The sequence below is a fragment of the Melopsittacus undulatus genome, chromosome 7, assembly GCF_012275295.1.
Source record: "Melopsittacus undulatus isolate bMelUnd1 chromosome 7, bMelUnd1.mat.Z, whole genome shotgun sequence".
NCBI classification, from domain to species: Eukaryota; Metazoa; Chordata; class Aves; order Psittaciformes; family Psittaculidae; genus Melopsittacus; species Melopsittacus undulatus.
Genome location: NC_047533.1, coordinates 18,889,275 through 18,912,358, shown reverse-complemented (window position 1 = coordinate 18,912,358; position 23,084 = coordinate 18,889,275). Strand labels below are relative to the sequence as shown.

Here is a 23,084-nt window from a genome sequence, read left to right as displayed (position 1 = left end):
GAGTGGGGGAGTGCCAGATTTGGGGTCTTCCCCCAAAAGACCACCAGGCAGGAGGTTTGGTGGGAAATGAGCAGGAGCACCTGCAACAGGGACTTGGGAGCACAGGGAGAGAGTGGGAAGGACTGAGAGGGACTGAGAGCACCTGCATCAGGTAGTGGGAGCACTGGGAGGGATTGGGAGTTGAGCATGGCTGCAAGTGGGAAGACCTGTGGCAGGGACAGAGCACTGGGATATTGAAACCCCAGGAGTATCTGGGGCTATAGTGGCCTATATTAGTCTGTACTGGTGCATAGTGGTCCATACTGCTCCATACTAGGGTTGTAAATTTGCAGATGACACCAAGTTGGGTGGGAGTGTTGATCTGCTGGAGGGTAGGAAGCTCTGCAGAGGGATCTGGACAGGCTGGATCCATGGGCTATGGCCAGTGGTATGAGGTTCAGCAAGGTAAAGTCCTGGGTCCTGCACTTGTGCCACAGAAACCCCCTGCAATGCTCTAGGCTTGGGGAAGAGTGGCTGGAAACTGCTCATGGGAAAGGAGCTGGGGGTAGTGATGGAGCTGGACCTGAGCTGCTAGTGCCCAGGCAGCCAAGAAGCCACCAGCATCCTGGCCTGTATCGGCAGCAGGGCCACAGCAGTGATTGTCCCCCTGCACTGGGCGCTGGTGAGGCCACACCTCGAATCCTGTGTTCAGCTCTGGGCCTCTCACAACAAGAGAGACATTGAGGTGCTGGAGCAGGGCCAGAGAAGGGCAATGGAGCTGATGCAGGGCCTGGAGCACAAGTGTTACAGGGAACGGCTGAGGGACCTGAGGGGGTTTAGTCTGGAGAAGGCTCAGGGTGGACCTTATTGCTTCCTACAATTGCCTGACAGGAGGACAGAGCCAGGAGGGGGCTGGTCTCTGCTCTCAAGGAAAAAGGGACAGGACAAGAGGAAATGGCCTCAAGGTGCACTGGGGAGGTTTAGATGAAATGAGGAACAATTCCTTCCCCAGAGGGTGCTCAGGCATTGGAACAGGCTGCCCAGGGCAGTGCTGGAGTCACTGTCCCTGAAAGTGTTCACACACTGTGTAGATGAAGCCCTCAGTGCCATGGGTTAGTGGTAGCCTTGACAGATTGGGTTGGACTTGATGATCTTAAAGGTCTTTTTCAATATATTTGATTTTATGATTTGTAGGTTTTTGGTGTCAGTCGAGGTTAGCTTTGTTCAGTTTTGTAAGAACCAGATGGTAAGAAGTGTTAGGATATTCCCAGTCATGACTTACGTAGAAAATGTATGGCACGTGCCTCTTTCCTGGTGTTTATATTGTACACAAGAAGCATTGTGGTGGTCATCTAAATTGGCTTAACACATTGAAGTCTATGTAGGCATTTTGACACCAGTGCTGTACATTTTGCTGTTAATGGGAAAACCACTTCTAAATTACATTTATTTCATGCTGCTTTCACTAACAGACCTGCTGTTTGAAAGTATTTCAGGAATTGCTCTGCTTAAAGTCCAGATGCTTCACCTGACATGGTTAGAGTTGAGTTTTTGTTAGGGACTTGGGAAGCAGATTACTTCCTTTAGTAGCCTATTAGATGAGTGTGTGTATGTTACAGGATAGGGTTTCAGGTTCCTGCTATCAGTGTTCAAGAACTTCCTTTTAGGAAGGATAGGGTTTTCAGAAACCTGAGTTCTTGTCAGCAGTCTGGTAGTCTCTTGCCATACTTTGGTAGTCTATGCTTGCTTTTTTTATTAATTTATAATGAAAGTGTGTTCTTCATTTACAAAAAATTAGTTTTTCATTAGTTTACAGTTGTCTGCTTGTGAGTATGTTTTGGTGTTCACTTATGTCCATTTTGCTGTGGAAGTATGGTATTCTAGAAGAAAACTTTCTCTGGTTTAAATTGCACAGGTTTTCCCGTTATTCCTCATCACTGCAATACATACAGGTGGTTTTTTTTTTTCCCTGTGCATATGTGAACTTTTAAGAATATTTAAAAAGTGATTACTGAGGAGGAGTGGATTTTTCAGTCTGTAGACTTGGAACTAGTGGTGCCTGGAGATGTCTCCTCATAAAATGTTGTACTGATAACATGTTAAAAATACTCTTTATTTTCATCAAACTGTTACTGACCTTAGAAATTCTTATGACTAAAGCTTCTTATTTTGGATGACTCTTGCTGTTTTCAGATTCCTAACAAGAGCATAAAACCGCTGACTGACAAATGAGCGTCAACACAGGAAGGAAAGCACAGGGGTTTCATATCTGGTTGACAGAATTTTAAAAGAACAATAATTGAATGATCATAAATGTAAATTAATTTTATTTGCTGTAATTCCTGTGTAATTTTTTTTTATATCACTAAAACTTCTTTTTGCTTAATGTATGAATAGGAATTGTTTTTTAAAGCCACAAAATATAATTTGTTTACTGCAAAACTTAATGAACTGTGCTACGGATCTTGATTTTGAGTGTTAACTTCAGTTTTGGTTACTTTGGAGTGTGTTGTATCTGAATGAATACTGATCTAACAGTGCTTAAACTTATTGTGAACCTGTGTATTTCCTTAATGACTTCAAAGATAGGTACATGCTTAATGTGAGTGTGCATTGTTTAGTGGCACTGGATCCAACTAATTAGCCTGTGTCTCAAGCCTTGGGTATTTTTTGTGTATGCAGTTGGCATCTTAGTGAAGTTATAACTAACTTCACAGTACAAAGTTTATAGATTACATCTGGTCATTTAAAGTGGTTTTTAAAACTGAATTTTATTCTTAACAGATCCCTCAATGGTGTGTTGACTACATGCGCTCATTACCTGGACCAAAGAGGGGAGTGGCATGTACCCAGCCTAGGAGGGTAGCTGCAATGAGTGTGGCGCAGCGGGTTGCTGATGAGATGGATGTCATGCTGGGCCAGGAGGTTGGTTACTCTATTCGATTTGAAGACTGCAGTAGTGCAAAAACCATTCTTAAGTAAGTATGGCAACTGTCAGGTAAAGGTATAATACAGTGTACTTGGGGGGTGTGGGGTGGAATTAGAGGGCATTGAAGGGTGTGAGCAAAGTGTTATAGAAGTAGTAATGAGGAGGGGGGTGAATATATGCATAGGCACTTTCTGTGAGTGGAGAGGGGATAGGAGACACATCATGAACTGAGAGAAACCTGAGGTATGTGTCTTGCGTAGAACTGAAAAGACATCATTCCTCATAAAGAGATTACTGCACCGTATGGAAATTAGTTTTAGGTGATCCGTAAAGAAGAGGATGATCTGAAGAAGTATTTCTGTGATCAACATGCTATTAGAATAAAGCCCTTCAGCATTGAGGTTTTTTCCATGTTAACACATTCAGTTGAGCTTTCTTTGATATCTTCATATTTGGGGTAATTCTGGTGAAATTCAGTAGCTTGCTTTAGCAAGTAGCACTACCACGGAGTTTTCAAAACTGTCCTATACCTTCCTTAGGAATACACAATCCATAGTGTTTTAGTTGTCGGTTGTTTGTAGATTCCTCTGCTGTGTGGGTGGAAGTACACCTGTTGATGTGTCATTTGCATATGACATTCAGAATGCACAGTTAAAAGGGATTCCACATACTGTGGTTCAAGGAATAGTGCTTCTCTGTCAAAAGGAATCTTTAGCTCATATAAGTTGTTGAAGGCTGGAATAAAAGTCAGTATGTAAAAAGAAAAATAAAAAAATAAAATTGGTGGAAAACATAAAGTGAACTGATGATCTGCAAACAGAAAAGGGACAACAATTGCAGAAATAGTATTTCTAGGATTTTGGAGTGTGGTTTTCCCTTTATTTTTCTCTCTCTGATTTGTAGGCTTAGAAGCCTGGCAGTAAACGTCTACAGACCAGTTATAAATGTTGCTAAATCTTGTTGGTGCCCCTCCTTTTTCTTCTAATAAACTTCTCCCCCCTGCTTCCAGATCTCACTTATACTTCGCAGTAGTCTATGTGAAAGCTGGAAATGAGCTTGTTAAATTATTGGATATAGTTTAGTGGCATTTGTATTTTTAAAAAAGCTGATTGAAAGCTTAGTTAAAGCAATGTAGTTAACAGTACAGAAGAGGATTCTGTAACAGATGTCAGTCAATAAAATCTGTGTAAAAATTGGTTGTGTTTGTGTTCAGATATATGACTGATGGGATGTTACTTCGTGAAGCAATGAATGATCCTTTGCTGGAGCGCTATGGTGTTATAATTCTTGACGAGGCCCATGAGAGAACACTGGCTACTGATATTTTGATGGGAGTCTTGAAGGAGGTTGTAAGACAAAGATCTGATTTGAAGGTCAGTAATAATTAAGCCCAGCAGCATCCCCTTTCTAGCTGCAGGCATACCAAATAAGGGATCTGTGTGCTTACCGTTAGCTGTTTTTTATAGTCAACTGAAGTAGATAAAGTTTTTTGGTCTAGTGATGATCCATATTAGAAACATAACACTAGGAAATTCTTAATGCAGTTTGTATTGAGGAAAATACTGGAAACAACAGAACTGTAGCTTAATCTTTCTGTATTTGACCAGGATTGTTTTTTAGATTGTTGTAAATAAAGGTGCTGTGTTTAGGTGGTAAAAGAATGCTTAAATTAGTCAACAGTCAAGTTTAGTCTCTTACATATTTTATGTGTAACATTTCACAAATTGCAAATTTTTTGAGTAACTTTTTTTTTCCTTTTTTTTTTTTTTTTCCTCCAAACCTACAGGTTATAGTTATGAGTGCTACTTTAGATGCTGGCAAGTTTCAGATCTATTTTGATAATTGTCCTCTTCTGACTATCCCGGGTCGCACCCATCCTGTGGAGATATTCTATACTCCAGAACCAGAAAGGGACTACCTTGAGGCTGCCATTCGAACAGTGATCCAGATTCACATGTGTGAAGAAGAGGAAGGAGATCTCCTGCTCTTTCTTACGGGACAGGAGGTACATACCCATTCATCATTCCATACAGAAACTGTTCTTAATGACTAGTGTAGACTGAAATGCTTGGATTTCCATTTGTAGTTTATAATTTGAATGACCTGAGGTTTTCTACCTGCCATACATTTTTAAGTCCCTAGTAATCGTATGTATCTGTGACCTGCATATGCTGTGCAAGCTCTCTCTAAAGTTAAAATTCTCATCTTACTCATGTACTTTTAAAATGGAAACAGAGTATGAAGCCTAGTCTTATGCTTATGTGGACTCAGAAGTTCTGGGTAGAACTACCTGGTAGCATACATGTTTTTACTGAAAGTGTAGTTCCGTACTCTTCTGGATGTGTATTGTACAATATCTGAAGTATAAAACTTTGGTTCTGTTCCTTAGCTATCAGTGGTAGTGGTAGTTTTAATAGAAGTGTTTGGGTTTTTTTCTTATGAAAAAGAAGCTGTGGGTGTTGGGTTTGTAGTCTTCCTGTACCACAGATACAGGGAGTTAGTCTCAGAAATTGACTCAGTGCCTTGCAAGAGGATTGTACAAAAGCACTTAAGCTAAGCTACATCAGGAAATGGGAATTTTCTGGAAATCTTAAAACCTTTGCTTGAAATAAACTGAGTTCTTTTTAGTCCTTTGAAACTCTTTAAAATGTCCTTACTCATAGGCTGAAATGGAGAGGGTTAAAACCCATAAGCCTTGTGTGAAAGTTTACTTGACTGGGTTAACTGGTCAGAAATCAGTATTTTTGGTAAGGAACAGAATGCAGCTAGGCAAAAAAAATATAAATTTCTGGTTCTTCTTGCTGTCGTCCTTTGAAGAAATACCTGTCAAAGGATGTGGAATAATTCAGAATCTTTAAGCATACATAGTCTTAACTATACCAAGGGGGAAAATGGTACAAATAACTTGTGATGCTAAAGATACACAGGCTTCTTGAGTAGATTTGTTAGTCATAAAGATGTGTTGCCTCTTAGATGAGTTTTAAAAGATAATTGATTGAAATGTCTTCTGACAGGTCATCTTCTCCCTTAGAATACCAAAACAAGAACTGTCACTGTAAAAGCAGATAACTCTGGCCTTTACATTTGTTCTTCTTTGCTTAGGCTTTTATTGGGAGCTAAAGTACAGGTAGGGAAAGTACTTGAAAGATTATGGCTTTGAAACTGGCCTGTTTGGTTTTAGTTAGAAATTACAGTTCAGACTAGTCTGGCACTTACATGTTAGAGTTGGGGAAGGCAGCTTTTTCATGTGTGTGAATGAACCAGCAGCAGCAGAAAGGAACACTGCTGTCCACAATTTCACCAGGTTCTGTTTCCCTACACGGATGCTAAATTCGGCTGATCTTTAACCCTTCACGAAGAACAAATACTTGCCCTTCTGATTACCAGTTATAAATGATATACTTGCTACATGTATTGCTCTGAATAATTTGTGATGACAGTTATGGGAGTTGGGTGTGGGGGGAGAGCATGTGAGACACCTTCAGATGTTACCAGCTCTGAGCACCACTCATGTTTGGCAGATGAGTCTAGACCCAGCTGCTTTAGTGCCAGCCAGTGCTACCAAGGTACCCTGCCATTTTGTATGAACAGGTTCTTTGATTTTTTCACTGGGCTCATTTACAGGACATAATGCACTATAAATAATTTTTTAATAAATCATACACATAATACATGCTCATACATACAGCTGTAATTATGCATAAGTGTATCTAGCTATGTCCTTACACTGTCTTACTGAATCACTTAAAACTTGCAGTGGTAAGCCACCATCCTGTGTTTTTGTTCTCCAGTCTGCTTATCCCTGGCTGATAACTGTTACGGGGTACTGGGGTGGCTCTGCCTAGAGCTAGGCTAAATTTAGGTAGTCAGCATGAAATTGAAGTCTGGTTTAGGTTCTGTAGAAAAGCTTTGAAGTGTTATATTCATGACTTTTTGACCACTGTTAAGGCCTTTGAGCCTTATAATACAGGCTATGTGTGCATTACTGTTGAATCTGACCTACTGTAATCTCAAGAACTGGGAAGCATGGTGTAGGTACTGCTATGTGGTGTGAATTCAGTAGGTTTAGTAGCTCAAGTCTTGCATTTGATTTTTTCTGGGCAGAAATACCTTGTTCTTCTGGATTCTGGAAAACAATATGAATAGGGTGCAGCATTATTTGATTTTGTCAGAAAGATGCATTTGCAAAGCCAATGAAGTTACATAAAAGGGAGATAGTCACAGAACCATGTAAGTGTGAACTGGTTAAAGAGGCCTCAGATGAGGAGCAATTGCAGTGGTCTAAGAATGAGGGTCCATAGTAGCTACTGCCTTTGTTTCCCACTGAACTTGAAGTAATTTTATATGGGCAGTAAAATGGATAGCAGTTAATGATACAGATTAGTTAAGACACAGAGTTGATATGAAACCTGGAGATACTAGGGAAGGTTCTGTGTTGTTATGCCTGAAAATGGAAAGAAGTTTTAAGCACATTTGGAAGCTAAAGGAATCTTAATTTGTATAAGCCCATTACTGGATGAAGATAAAATTGTTGTTAATGGTGCAGAAATAAGTGTTCAATACAAATTTCCTTCCTGAATCTGAAAGGAGCAAAAGTCTATGATTATGTTGTATGAACTGCTTTTCAGACCATTAATAACAAAAGAGGATGTCTTAAAAGCAGCATTTATTAGGAGTAAATATTTTGACTTGTCTCACAGTCCCTGTGAGGAGGAGAGCTCATTTCTTAAAAGAATAATAAACCCCAAACAAGAAGACCCACCCTGGTATAAAAGGGTGATTCTAGAAGACAGAAATAATGTTCATATCTCATGCCAATGTTAAAAAATAAAGGTATAAACTGGAAAACCGTAAGCCAGGTTCCCTGATGGTCAGTCACAGGCAAAATTGGAAACTCTGACAAGGAATTCTGTTCTCAAGGAAAAAGTGTAATTACATTTCAGGCAACATGTCTTTTTTTTTAGACAGTAGGTTTTGTCAAACTTGTTCTCAGTCATTGAAATTACAAATTCAGTAGTCTAGTTGTGTTAGCTACACATTTATTACTCTTGACTTTAAATGTCTTAAGACTGGCTCACCTGTGGATCTTGGAGGTGGTTGGTTTATTGTCTGCTGGAGTTCTGCTAAAACAGTATTAGATTTCACACTCCATTAAGATAAGTAATCTGAGAGTAGGTGTGAAGTCCTTGCAGATTAAACTTGGGGGAAGGCAGAAGTAATGACACAAACTGTATAAATCTTACATACCTTAGTAACCTAGGCACTTAAAAATGCAAAGTGTGCTTTCTGCCCACCCCCACCCTTTTCTTAATAAAGCCAAATGCATTGTTACACATTTAGGAAGAAGAACCCAGGCTGCATCTGGAGAGTTGAGCACTGTTGCTCTTGTCTGTAGATAAATACTGTGAATAATGTTGTGAATTTCTGGTGTTAATGTTCCAGAAGGGTTCAAAGTGATCTTTGTAAAACTGATTGTGGGGAGAAAAGAGTTGCAAAACGTTTCTTAAGTTTTTAGTAGAATGTTTTGTAAATGAGGATTTATTTTAAAGGCACACTTTTCATCACAGTGGAGCAGGTTAAAGTCTTGGACTGCAAAAAAGAGACTTTCTCATGAGGAAATTGAACTCAGAATGGACAACTTCTTTTTACTGTCTGTGGTAGTGATTGAGTTTAAGGTAGTAAGTGTACTGGGCTACACTGAACAGAAGTCTTGTTTAGCCTCACAGAAAGTATTGAGTTGGGGAGCATAAACTGAAAGAAGAGTACTAATATTCTGTTCAATTGCTAATGGGAGGCAGGTTTTTTTGCTCTTCATTCATTTGAAATGACATCAATATTAAATACGTCAAATAGACCAGACCAAAAGAATTTTTAATATAGGAACTGTGCCAAGACCATTTTCCAATCTGACTTGATGACAGAGCAGTCTCAGTTATGGTCAGGTATTGACTTGTTCCATGAATGACTCTTTTTTTGTATAAGGACACCATTTCACAAAGTTCTCCTTCTCTGGACTTGTGTTGAGAGCATCTTCTGAGATGCTGCAGCTCTTAGGGCCAGTTCTTCTTTTTGTTGTTTCTTCATTTTAGTTTGTAATTTTGCTTTCATTCCTGGATGGGGAAGGGGAAATTAGTGAAGTTCCATGCAGTTTTAAGGGGGAAAGACAAAATTTCTGGAAGGTTTATGTTGTCAAAGCCAGAGGTGGCTTGCAGTGCCCATCTTGTTACAGGAACCCAAAAGAGAAGGGGAAAGGTTACAGGGTCTGCCAGATATTTCTGGTTTGGGAAGTACTTTCTATTTATCCATTTAGATTTTTTTTTTCCTCTGCATACTCATTTTACACAAAGTAAGATTGCAGTGGCATTAGTTTCCTTCAGAGTTCAACAGATATGTCTACTTGACTCATCTGGAGTCTGTGTGTAATATAGCAGCTGATCTGCTGTACATAAGCCCTATCTCCTGTTCTAGAGTTTAAAGTATGTTCTAACTGGAGCAGTCCTGAAGTTTTGCTCACCTCATGAGATTCTTTGCAAGTGCTTGGGGTCAACTGAAGAAAGGGATTTTGAAGTAATGTTCGCAAGGACTATGTTTACAAAATCATTGAATTGTTTTGCATGCCAAGCCCTGAAATTGTTCCATTAAATGTGCTTAAAATGACATCACTTTTCACCATCTTTTTGTAGAAACAATTTTCCTAAAGATAACGAGGTACAGTTTAGATCTTAAGATTGAGTGGAGCCTAAGGAGCAAGTTAAATGGGTGTCTATATATACCACTCTGGCCTGTGAACCATAATGAATGCCAGCACTTGAAGTACAGTGGTGGCTCTGGGTAACTTGTGGTCGATTGCTAACTGTTGTTTAGTATCAGTCTAATTTCAGGCCTCATCTGTGGCAACATGGATGGGTCCTGCACACAGCCAGAAGGGAAGGAAATTCAGGTTATTGAATAGTTAGCTCAGCATGAGCAATTTAACTCAGTAACTTAGTCCCGCAAAGATGATCAAAGGACTGGAAAGCCTGCCTTACAAGGAAAGTCTGAGAGAACTGGCTTTGCTTAGCCTTGGGAAGAGAATGTGTGGGGGAAACTTTATTGCTTTATCACTGTGTTCCAGTATGTAAAAGGTGGCTACAAAGAAGATAGAAACTCCCTTTTTACAAGAAGTCACGTGGAAAAGAGAAGGGTAATGGGTGCAAGTTACTCCTGGGGAGATTCAAATTGGACACAAGGGGAAAGTTTTTTCACAATGAGAACAGTCAGCCATTGGAATAATCTCCCCAGGGAAGTGGTGGATTCCCCAGTACTGGACACTTTTAAGATTTAAGCTGGACAGGGTGCTGGGCCATCTTGTTTAGACTGGGCTTTTCCCAAGAAAGTTTGGACCGCATGAACCTTGAGGTCTCTTCCAGCCTGTGAACTTAATTGCTGCTGATTTTTCTGCCTGCTTTTTTATGTTTGGGTTTTTTGACTACCATTCAATGAAAAGTCTGTATGTAAGAAGCTTGGCAGTATTTGTTCAGCAGAAACTTGCTTCCCAAAGATGTGGTGCATTAACTCAATAATATATGCAAGTGCTCCTATAATCTTTTTCTATTTTCATTCCTGCTAATAGTAACCTTTCAGTATGAGCGCCTCTCTACAGCAGAAATACTGTCAGGGAAAGAAATGGAAGTGAATTTCTACTGAACATTCAGTTTGAGTAGTGTATTAAGACTGTTTTTGACAGCAGATGAAAAAATGTGATGTGCATGATAAGCAAAAGTAGTCTCTTCTGTGGTTAATTTTATACAGCTCCTTTTAGATGAACTGCTAATGATATATTAAAATCCTTAGCTTTTTGATGCAGAGCTAGGGAATATTAAGTATTGGAGTACTAAGATGATAACCTTAAGCAGTGGAGATGTCATATTGGAGGCAGCTGGTGAGGTATTGTTTTGTAGTTAATTTATTTCTGAGTCTCTTTCTTTGCTGTGTGTTCTGACACAGCCTGAGGAACCAACATGTTCTTAGATTAAAATGACACAGACCATCCTTAAGTCATACCTAGAAGATTTTCTGTGATAAGGCTTTCAAAAGTGAAATGTTTTAGGACAAAATAGTATTGCAAAGTAATACTTAAGTACTGCTCACATTTTTAGTCTTCCTAGTATTTACTAATATAAATACAGGAGGATGGGGGGGGGTTGCAATTACTAGTATTAGTCCTGTAAGTGGTCTTGAAGTTTTCCACTGGCTTAACTATCAGTTCTGTCCCTCTTACTTTCAAATACTTGACAGCTTTTCATCATGTCTTCCTAGATCACTTCTGTGAGGTTAAAGAAAAGAGCTTCTTAGGAGACCTTCCTTTTCTCTCCCTTTCCCATGCTATCCTTTGAGCAATGTGGAAGGCTTTATATTTACTTCCTGCAATGATGGTGTAAAAGAAAACTTTAGCACTGTTACAGTGATAGGAGAAGAAAATGGTTTAGTTTTACATATCAGAGGGGTAGGGATTCAAAGTACAGATGGCTCCACTACTGTTCCTAATATATCAGAGTGAAATTGTGTGTGCTGTTCTTGCTTTGTTTTCTAAACAAGACACTGCTAAGTGCTGATTCCCGTATACTTCCGTCTTCCTGAAGTCTGTGGCACCATGGGGTTCCCACTGTAATCCTGAAGCCTTTTGATATCTCAGAATTGCTTTCTGATACTGAAGCTCCTGAATGAAATCCACCTGTTGCCTGTTGTCTACCAGTTGTTTTGAAGTCTAAGCAGCCTGTTCAGGACTGTGTGAAAAACCAGCCTTATCACACCAATTTCTTGGGAGGATTATAATATAAATTACCTTACATGTAATTTAATCAATATTATTAAATCAAATTATTTTCCTGATTACTACTGCTTTTGCCTTTTGTGAACTATTATTTAGCTCCAGGTACAAACTACAAATCGCTGGCTCTCACCTGGGTGTTTTAGATGACTTTGTTTTTCCTGGTTGAAAAATATTCACCACCCCATTACCTTCTTGATCACCAGTATATCCATAAAAACAAATATTTTCACTAGTTCTTGTCTGTCCTTGGGCTTTTCCAAGGAGAATTGTGTATATGTGTTGAGGACTCCACATCAATATATAATAGTCAGACTACTATGAGCTTCTTAATTGCTACTTGATCCTAGTTTCCATAGTGTTGCTGCTGAACTATAGATACTATACATATATTGTTAATTTATTTTGGTTAGATCAAGCAAAAAGTCTTAATAGACTGGGACAGTTCTGCTGAATAGATGTGAAATACAGGTATGTTGAATCTGTGTGGCACTTGCAGCTTGAGATAAATAGGCATTTTTGCTATCATGTAACCTTTCCTCTTCCTGAGCTGTTTGCTGTTTGCCCTTTGGTAATGAGCTCTTTTTAGAATGAGAGCGCTTATGGACAGGTTCATTGACTGCAGTTTTACTGAGAACTGTTTCTCAAGTAATACTTCCAAGAAGTCTTCAATTTTGTGAGAAGCTAGGATTAAATTCAGGTAGTAATTTCAGCATTGCCTAAGCCTTTCACTTTTTCGATGTTAGGCCTGCTTTCTTTTTGATTAACTCTGAAGCAGGTCTTTGTGCTAATGTGCAGGGCAAGCAGGGGTCTGACTTGCTCCTTTGATCCTGTGTCTGTGCCTGTTTCTTGCACCCTGGTGTTTGCTGTCTCAGGTAGACAGGGTAAGAGTTGGGTCTTTGAGGAGTTCTCAGGTGTAAATATAAATGCAAGGCAAGTTCACTCTAGCTTCCCCATTTTCCCTCCAAGAAGAAAAGCTGCCTCTTACGTGTGGGTTGATGGAATAATCCCCCTTCAAGGGCTTCTGTAATAGATTTGGAGTAGGTGGTGTGCAAATGTTTAAATGTGTGTGGTTTTTAAAAACAGCTTTCATGCCTGAGTAAATGGGGACTATTGCATTAGATTTGCTCAGTCTTCAGAGGTTTGAAGTTAGGATTGTGCCTTCAAGTGTATCTCTTGTATCTCCATGTGATACAAATGAATGTTTAATACTTAAATGAATCCTTACTATTGTCAGACTGTTCTTACTACACATACTCCTTCTAGGTTGTGTACTTTGGGATATCAGTCCTAGTTGTCTGCTGGAATTAGGGGGTGGCTGTGGATAGAGTTGCAAGTAGAGTGTTTTACCAGTGTGGTAAATAAAAGGAAACCACTCTTTTTTAATTAAAACAATTTGGTACTAAAGCATTTTCTTTTACTGTCTGTAGATGTGTGGCAGTGGTTTTCTGTGACTGGCATCCTTTTTTCAGCAGTTTCTGGTGGGACGTCTGTAGTTAACTGCGAGCCTGCAGAGAGTAATGGTGTTTTATGCACTTGTCGTCCCTATGTTGAAGTATTTTAATGAGTCCTGATTAGGGAAATTTTGAAATTAAATTTGGGAAACTTGAGGGAGGAGCGATGCTTTTATTGTCTTGGAATGATGATAGGTGGTGGTGAACACCTGTGGCCTGAGGAGTGTAGTGCTTTCATTTATCACTGCTTTCTTGTGTCTTACTATCTCAAGTATAAAACTCTCCTGGAGTCTCTAGTCAGTACTGTTGAAGATGTACTGTCCAGCATCAGAGCTTCCCCAGTTATGCAGAATCTGCTCAGGTTCCATGAAACTGTACTGGCCTTCAGATCTGAACTAAGGTCTGTGCTGGAATTTTGTTTTAGCATTTGGCTTGTGGGTGTTTTTGTTGTGTGTTATTTGGGTTTTTTGAAGTATTAAATGTAATTTTAGATCTTGGGCCTGTTAAATATTGTAACGTTTATTATAAAAAAATATTGTAAATATTTAACAGGCCCAAATATAAGCTTGTCAAGACTTTAAATGGGTGTACATTTGAGGGAGTATTGCTGCCCAGTTAGTCAACTATTTGGCTGAAGTTAGGTTTTTCCTTTTCACTAGCAGGCTGTTACTGAACTTAAAGGGCTTTATCAGCAGAACACCAAACACTGACATCTGTGTATAGAAATTAATTCTCTGTTAATAAAGCAGTAGTGGGCATTTCAGCTCAGTGCTTTGTCTGCCCCTGCCATTTTCTGATGGGTCTGTTGGATTTGCTGGCGAAGGGCACCTTTGTTTAAAAGTTTTTGTAAATATCTGCAGTTCATTCAAATTGGCAAGATAATGCCAGAAAGCATTAGGCTTACTTCTAGGTCTTTTTGACATCAAAAACGAAGATCCTTCATTTTGCCATCCTTATATTAATTATATGTGCTGATCAATACAGAACATGAGTATTGCATTGTCTGTGCTTTAAAACATACTCGCTACAGTTGTGCTGAAAACTTACAAGTCTCTTAAGAATAAATTAAAAAGGCCTAGATTTCTTCCAGGTTTCTAAAAAGGAATACGCTTTTGCTTTTCTAGTTACATTTTAAAGTAGCGGTTTTACCAAACCTTTACATTAACCTGTTGTGTATTTGCTTAAGGGCAAATTCAGGCTGGTAAGTTACAAGTGATAAGGGAGGTATAGTCTCTTTTTCTTGGAGTATGTTGGTTTTTGCTTTTGTCTGCTGTTGCTACTTGTTATGGTGACTTCATTCTCCCATCAGTGGTTCAGCTGGAATATCAGTAGTTGGTAAGCATGCCTTTTAGTTATAGCAGTGCAGGCTCTGTTGTAATTTTCAAGTTGAAGTTAATGAATTGTGCTATTCGTTCACCTAAGTTCCTGTTCACTTTAATTTTCATTAAATGTTGTAATAACTACAGGTCACCTAGCTGACTTAAATATAGCTGTTTTCTAATGAAATGGAATTACAAACAAGTGAGTTGTGGTGAACTTTCTTGTATGGTAGGCCAGCAAATAGTGTAGAAAATCTTGAAGTAAGAAAAAAGGCATGAAGAATCTTTATCCTCTTCAGAGTATTTCACTTCCTTAAGCATAAATGGGATTTCAATTAGTTTTGAAGTAAGATCTGAAACACTGGATTCAGAGGTTCAGTTTTGAGCATCTATGTTTATACTGTAAAGGTGTTTGTTCTCATTAGGTACAATGAATCAAATCTTCCATATAATTGCATTAGTGTTACGTGACATTAAAGCTTAATTGGCTTATTTTAAATATCTTGCACATCAATTTCTTTTTAGATTGTGGAAATTGAAAAGGTCACGAGTGTGGTTTCATATTCCAGGGTGAGAGATTTCGATTTTAGTGCAATTTGTACAGAATTAATTAGGAGACATGGCTAAAAAGAGAAAGGATGTTGAATGCAAATTAGGGTGCTCATTAGAGTGTAGAAGCTGAAGCATGCTGAAGTACTGTGGAAATTCAATTGAAAATGCAGAAAGCACCTTGATTGTTTTTAGTTTTTTGGTTAATATTAAGTTTTATGTTTATAAGTAGAAGTTACTGTAATTGTTCTTCAGGATGCAAAAGTCAGATGATTGTCATAAGTCACTCCGAGAATGTGCTGCCTTTTTAATGGAGTTCTCTAACCCATATTTTTGGTTTACAGGAGATTGATGAAGCTTGCAAAAGAATAAAACGTGAAATCGATGATTTAGGCCCTGAAGTTGGTGACATCAAAATCATTCCATTGTATTCCACCCTTCCTCCACAGCAGCAGCAAAGGATTTTTGAACCTCCCCCACCAAAAAAACAAAATGGAGCAATAGGAAGAAAGGTAAATAGTACTGTTTCAGTATGCTGCGCAGTATTAGGTACTCACACTTGTGTGGGCAGTTACATAGGAGGTTTAGCTGTTTTAAATGTATTTGGATAGCAACAAGTAGAAGTGTTTTTTGACGAAGCCTAGACAGTCCATGTTAAAATGTCCAGATAACATTGAATTAAAATTTTGTTTGCTTCTCAATGCAATTCAGTATTATGGCTTCCACCTCTAAGGCATGAATAATCTAGTAACTGTTTGGGAGTGATACTTACCTTTTTTAGGAGAAATATGATAAATCAGGTTCAGTATTGAACTTGATAACCATGTGAAAATTACATGAAGGGGTTGGATTTTTTTTCCCCTAAGGAATTATTGAGACATTAGTTTCGTTTTGGGATTTTGTTTTGTTTGGGTGGCTTTTTGTGAGTGTGGTGGTGGTCTGTTTAAAAACAAGCAAACAGAAAATACCCAGCACAAAGTGGACTCTCTCTTTAAGGGATGTTACCAGGCAGGTTATTCTGTGTCTCAGGGTTTATGAGAATGTGCAAATTAAAAAAAGTACACTGAAATCAGATACTTTTTTGTATCAGTAAGCGAGGAATTTAGGTTCTTCCATTGTGCAAAATGGACTGAGAAACTGAAACTTGACGTGGAGCTAGTGAATGCTCTTCATAAAATTGAGTTCAGTTCTTGGATGGTCACATAAAAAGGTTAGAAACTGGTTATTTCTCTAAAACTGAGCATTAGAAAGGAGTCTGGATAGAGCTTATCCAGGTTAGATGCTGTATGAAACGGCATTAACAGCACTAATGCTGTATGAAACAGCATTATTCTATGCAGAGCTTGTTCCTTGATTATTTGCTTTTTTTTTTTGTGCAGTACAGTGCATGTAGAATACTAGCGTTAACTTTCTAGAGTTCTGGAAGAATAAATCACTTAAATTTACTGAATGATTCTTTTCCCTATTGAAGTTGATTGCAGAAAGCATTCAGTCTGAAGTCATGAAACTAATGCTGCGAGAAGATTATATTAGCAAATGACTTAAATGAATGCAATTGCTTGTCATTGGTGAACAAGGGATAGCTCTGTGTATTTCATTACATTTTTATTTATGTTTAAAACTGCACACTTCAAAATAGGCAGTTCCTGGTTTTCCTGATAAGAGGATAACAGATGCAGTATGTAACTTTCATTATGTTGAACTGACAAAGCCAGTACTAGTGTCTTAAGGGGAAGACACTCTCTGTGTAGCTATTTCACTACAAGAAAAATTGCCATGCTGGAATGGTATTAACTGTAGGCAAAAGCAGGCACAAAATACATAAGCAGTAATACAATTCAGACCTATGAAACCAGTGGATTTCATTTGTTTGAGTGTGTGTTTGGGGTTTTGTGGTGGTTTTTTTGTTGGTTTGTGGTATGTGTTGGTGTTTGTTACCACTTTTCCTCTTTGCCTGCTGTGTGGCTAAAATATTCTTTTGTGTTGTTTCTTACCTTCTTAACAAACACTGGCAAGGAGTGAAAGCATGTAAATTTGTTTAAATGTTGTTTTATTTGTCTTAGTGATTGAGGTATTTAAAGTAGGACTATGCTGCTGTGCCTCCACTGTCTTAGAAGATGTCTGCTTTTGCAGTCTCCTGCAGTCGTTGAACCTAGTTTAGCACTGCTGAGGAGAGAGCAAGGTAGTAGGAGGTCTGAATCATTTCAAAGCTCTAATGGTCATAAAAAGTGAAGTGCTTGCTGCATCAGTATCTCCTGAGCTTTAACTTTGTGAAAGAAAAGAAGGATGCTGGAAGTTGTGTGGCATCTTGCAGTAGTAGTGATGGTAACAGCTACTACTTGTATAGTCTGGTAACTTAGCACTTCTTTCGTCTTAGGTGTGCTATTAAGATCAGTTACCATTGCAAGAAAACTTAAAAGTAATGGTAAGGTTAAAAAAATGCTTTTAACTAGTTATGGCTAATCAGAGTATTTATACTGTGGAGGAAGATGAAGATGACTTACCTAACAAGGAGCTTTTCTACTCCCTTCTCCTATGTTAGCCCTTCTTTTTAAGCTGCATTTTAGTTTGTTTCAGGGGTCTTAAGCATTACTGGTTGATACACATGCTATATAGGTACTATATATATTTTAATATTTGAAGTAACTTGATTGACTCTCCAAAGCTCTTTGGTTTAGTGAACTGTTAATCTGATACTCAAAGCATTTTCAACGTAAGCATTTCAGTAATTGCAAACCTGCACTTAAAAGCTTATTAGCTGCAATTTATTATTTTACATAGTGTTAGTTTAATTTGTTTGATTTCCAGGTGGCTTTGTACTTAGATTTGGGCTTGTAAGATGTGTCAGAATTTCCTTAATTGTTTCTTGTGGTTTTTCACTGGTTAATTATGGTTTTCAAGTACAGTGATGTTAACAGTCGAGATCTGTACATATGACAGTTGCTGTATGAATAACTGCTTTTCCTTCTGCCTCTGGAAAGTTCTGTGTGATTCAAGAACAAGTGAAATGGCTGGACCTTTGTGCATGAAGCATATTAGTAGTACTGAGTTACTGATATTGAAATGTTCTAACAGAAACTGGTGACTAAAGGCAGGCCTAAAATCTTTTGATGCTGCTCAGGAACTGGTGTTTGAAGAGTCTGGATATGGGTGGTTGTAGATTAGTAGGTCTGGAGAAAGCTGAGCCTTTTTATACAAGTTACACTCTTAGCAACAAGCTGAATGTGACTTGCCTGGCCTTGCAACATGGGAGATGCAACATGCATCTCTTGCAATTTTTTTAAAATGGAAATACATTGTGCTTTTGTGTCAGTGCTTAGGTTTTGTTTGGTGAGTTCTAAGTAGGTGGAATACCATAATTCCAGCTTAATTTCAGTTTTCATTTTCTACTGAAGTGTTGCTTTCAATATATAGTAGCATCTGGGCAAGCTTAAGACCTGAAGCCTACTTAGGCAAGAGACAAGCTGTGAGTAACAAAAAACAGGCTTGCAAAGTGATGAGGAGGAAGAGAAATCAGCAGGATTATCAGTCTAGTCCAGCCACTGGCTTCTTTGTGATTGTGAACTGTTAGGGGCGTCTCATATTTGATTTTCAGAACAGAAAACGATGATGACATAGTGCTCTGAAGAGCATTAAGAGGTGAAATGCAAGTAGTATTCATGAAGTGCTGAATGGATTTTGGGTCTTTACTGGGGTAGCTGGTTAAAATTGCTGGTATCGTGATTTTAATGGGGTTCCTATTGACATGAGAGCCAGTGATATCTATAGACACTGCATGTCAACACAGAATTTAAATGTTGACAAATCAAGACTCAGAACTTGGATATCACCTTTAATTTTTGCAAGACTTCAGAAAGTTTACAGGAGTTTTAGAATGTAACCTTAAGTATGTTTGAATATCTAGTAATTTAAAAAAATACACCAAAGTTGATATGAAATAATATTGCTTGGGACTTTAGATGGAATGTGTTGATAACCGCTTTATTCCAAACAAAGTAAAAGAACATGCTGTGCTGGTACAGTTGTGTAACCTTTGATTTTATGTTATTTAACTTGTTTTCCTGTTCAGGCTTGTAAAGAAAAGGTAAAAAGATGGGATTACCAGAGGATGTTAAAGGGATTTGTGTAACTTGTCATTTTGTATCGGAGATCAGTGTTAATTTTAAGGAAAAAAGAAACAGAAGAGCAAATGTTTTAATTACAAAAATCACTATTCCAACACACATTATTGATAAAGTGAAGGAAAGTTTGCTGAAAATCCTTGATGTGAGACAGGTTCAGAGCTCTTAATCTTCAGGACAAAGCTATTTCCTTACTATTTCAATTTTTCTGCAGGTTGTTGTGTCCACTAATATTGCTGAGACATCGTTAACAATAGATGGTGTGGTGTTTGTGATTGATCCTGGCTTTGCAAAACAGAAGGTAAGCATTGTTTAATATCCTCTTTATTGTAGGTATGAATCTAGTGTCTGGTTTCCTCTTCCCTTTCTTAACACTTACAGGGTTTTTCCCAATTGAAGTCTTGACCTAGGTTGGTTTGGGTTTTGTTCAGTTTTTAACTCATGCTAGGCTTGCACTTTGTCTGCAAACTTTAGTTATCTAGAGCAGTCCAAACCTGTGCTGTGCAGATGAATTTTATTTAAAGAAAATAAACTTAAATACAAGAATATTGAAACTGGAATATGGGCTACCGAGATTCTTTAGAGGGGGTGGTTTTGTACCATATGTCTGTGTTTGAGAATGCTCAAGTAAAACCGAGAAGTTGTATGAAAGTAAATAAAAATGGTGCTAGGAGCCACAACTTCTTTTCAGTTGCGTTAGTGTATAAAACTCCAGCACTAAAATGAAAAGAGAGAAGTAATACTTAGGGCAGTATCGTTTCTTGTCAGTATTTATCTTGTACTGTTGTAGCCCTGAAGATTGTCATTGAACTTGTGCTGCTTGGAACATCATGGGATGTTCAGAGGAACTGATGTAGCTTGCCTGCAGACAGTGCAGTAACTAAGGGATAAAATTAGTTTAGCTTTTTTTCCCAAATTACAGCTGTTGTTATAACTTAGTTTCCTCCACTTTCCTTTTAATACTCACATACACTGTCAGCCTTTTAAACTTTAGCAAATTGGGAGATATGGCAGAATGTAAGTACAGCCAGTGCCTCTTCATACACAAGTTTCAGGTGCCATTTAGGCTGAGGTTTGGTTTGTTTTTTTTCCCCCACGAGTAGTTCTTATACTGAAAGAATCTTAGAATGGTTTGGGTTGGAAAGGACCTTAAGATCATCTAGTTCCAACCCCTCTGCCATGGGCAGGGACACCTCACACTAAACCACATCGCCCAGGGCTCTGTCCAGCCTGGCCTTCAGCACTGCCAGGGATGGAGCGTTTACAACTTCTCTGGGCAAGCTGTTCCAGTGCCTCACCACCCTCACAGTAGAGAACTTCTTTATATCCAATCTAAACTTCCCCTGTTTAAGTTTTAACCCATTACCCATTGTCCTGTTGCTGCGGTCCCTGATGAAGAGTCTCTTTCCATCACCCTTGTAGGCCTCCTTCGTATAGAATCATAGAATAGTTTGGGTTGGAAAGGACCTTAAGATGACCTAGTTCCAAGCCCCTGCCATGGGCAGGGAGATACTGCAAGGTTGCTATGAGGTCTCCATGCAGCCTTCTTCAGACTGAAGAGCCCCAACTTTCTCAGCCTCTCTTCATACTGGGAGGTGCTTCAGCCCTGTTATCATCCTTGTGGCCCTCCTCTGGACTCAATCCAACAGCACCATGGCCTTACTACACTGAGGACACCAAAACTGCACACAGTTATACAGAATACCTTCTGTAATAAGAAATGAACTTGTTGTACATGTTTTATACCTATTCCCACAATGAGGGTGTTAAAACATGGCCCAAAGAACATCTTCAACTGAAACAGCTAGCTGACTACTGATTTTGTTTTTGTAGTGTGTTCTTTTCCATGAGCCTATTGCGCTGGCAAGGCTGCCGTTTATGTATGACTGCAGTGGAAATTTTACAGTAAATTCTAGCATATTTCTTGAACTGTGACGGTCTGCAAGTACCCTTGAAATACAGCCTTGCTTTGTCATCAGTCTGAGTTTTACAGTTGCATTTAGCCTTAATGTTAGATTTTTTTCTGACCTCTAGACCATGGTTATTCAATGTTATAATTTTTATCAAAACAGTTTTTATTTTTCCCCATGGAATTATTTGAGCATCAAGAATGTGTTTAGCGTTCTACAGAACAAATCGGACACGTTCTTTCTGCCACAAAAATCTTATCTAAAAATACACACATGTAAGGAGGGCAAAAAGGCTGGCAGGAGTTGTTAAGAAATGAACACAAAATAAATGCTGTTCTTGAGGCAGTTGTATTCGAAGCTCTTTGTCACTGATCCAGAGGCTCTTGTAGCCAATTTTTTCTTCTTTCACATACATACAGCTTGTGATTTCCTAGTCAGAAGCTGTTTGAAAATAAGTTTAAAGCACTTAATTTTTTTAGATAGTTGTCTCATCTGTGAGCAGTGTTCATTCTTCATCCTTCTTTCCTGTTCTGATTGCACTTTCAAACAGGTGTACAATCCTCGGATCAGAGTGGAGTCTCTCTTGGTGACTGCAATTAGTAAAGCTTCTGCTCAGCAGCGAGCTGGCCGTGCTGGTCGTACTAGGCCAGGCAAGTGCTTCAGGCTGTATACAGAGAAGGCTTACAAAACTGAAATGCAGGTAAGAATGCATATATAAGAACTCCTTATCAATACAGGTAGCCTAGTGCCTTGCTACCAAACCAAATCAGAATGTGAACACTTGTGTAGTTTAAAATAACAAGTGTTCTGAATTTCCTTTCTTTTCCTCTCCCTACCACAGGACAACACATACCCTGAAATTTTGAGGTCTAACTTAGGATCTGTAGTACTGCAGCTCAAGAAGCTTGGCATAGATGATTTGGTGCACTTTGATTTTATGGATCCCCCAGGTATCTGTTTCTGTTTCATCTTGCCTACTGTTATGCTTTAACTTCTGAAATCCTTATTTTGGTGAATATTTTATCTAATAGCATCATATAATGTGTTTTGGTGGGGGTTTTTTTTCACTTTTTAATCTGCAGCGAATGTCTTGTTTATCCTAAAATCTAGCGATATGTGTGTTATCAAAGCCAACTTACATTTCTGTCTGCATAATGGTTTTGAGTGGAACTGAGTAATCTACTGAGTATCCCTTACCTGCAGAGGATAAGACAAAATTATGGGCATTAGAAAATCTGTAATTTGATTAGGTGTTTTACTTACAACCTTGATTACACATTCTAATTGTGCATCAGTTAACAACTGTATGTAAATAGGCTAGTATTTTTAAAGCTGAATACATGTTTTTATCCAAACTATAAAGTTAATGTGTGTCTCCCTTTTAATAGTGTTAAATGTTCATACATTTTTAACTGGGTTATTTTGCTAATTAAAAATGTAGATCAGCCATATTTAAGTACATTAAAGTTGGTTGCTTTTCCCCCTAAAACGAAAATATAATTTATAATCTGTAGGCTTTTAAATGGCCGTATGGAACAGTTAAATCCTTTGTGCTGTGCAGCATGTATGGTATCTTAGCAGGAAAGCATTTTGGTTTTCCTTCTGTTTTTTTGAGGGTGTGATATACACTCACTATGAGGGATTCAGGCTTAGATCTGTGAAGGACTATAGATATCTAAAGTGAACATGGATAAGATTTTAGAACTGTATCCATCTATTTTGTATGGAACAGGGGAAAGTGCATCAGTACTTGGTGGAAGGTTGTGATATTACTGTGATAGTGAATATTTTACAATTCCACTGCTGTCTGAGTTTTTGAAAAGCAGTATTCTTCAAATATTCAAACCTTCTGATCTAGTTAAGAGCTCTTCTAAACAAGTGACACCCACCCACCCACCCGTGTCTGGATGTATATAACTCAATTTGCTACCAATTGTGTGTTTGGAAGTCAGTTGAATGAAAAATAAGATGGTTTATAATAGTCTGTGCTTCCTCACTTTTTACTTATTTAGGT

General features: G+C 38.4%; 1 protein-coding gene across 1 annotated transcript in view; it reads left to right on the top strand.

Annotated features, from left to right (window-relative positions):
* Positions 1-23,084, top strand: part of DHX15 (DEAH-box helicase 15) — a 48,302-nt gene that overhangs the window by 11,499 nt on the left and 13,719 nt on the right. The window contains exons 3-9 of the mRNA XM_005142881.3: positions 2,764-2,957; positions 4,122-4,281; positions 4,695-4,913; positions 15,384-15,551; positions 19,375-19,461; positions 21,621-21,770; positions 21,912-22,020. Coding sequence (XP_005142938.1) covers positions 2,764-2,957; positions 4,122-4,281; positions 4,695-4,913; positions 15,384-15,551; positions 19,375-19,461; positions 21,621-21,770; positions 21,912-22,020 — 1,087 coding nt within the window. The remainder of the gene's footprint in view (positions 1-2,763; positions 2,958-4,121; positions 4,282-4,694; positions 4,914-15,383; positions 15,552-19,374; positions 19,462-21,620; positions 21,771-21,911; positions 22,021-23,084) is intronic.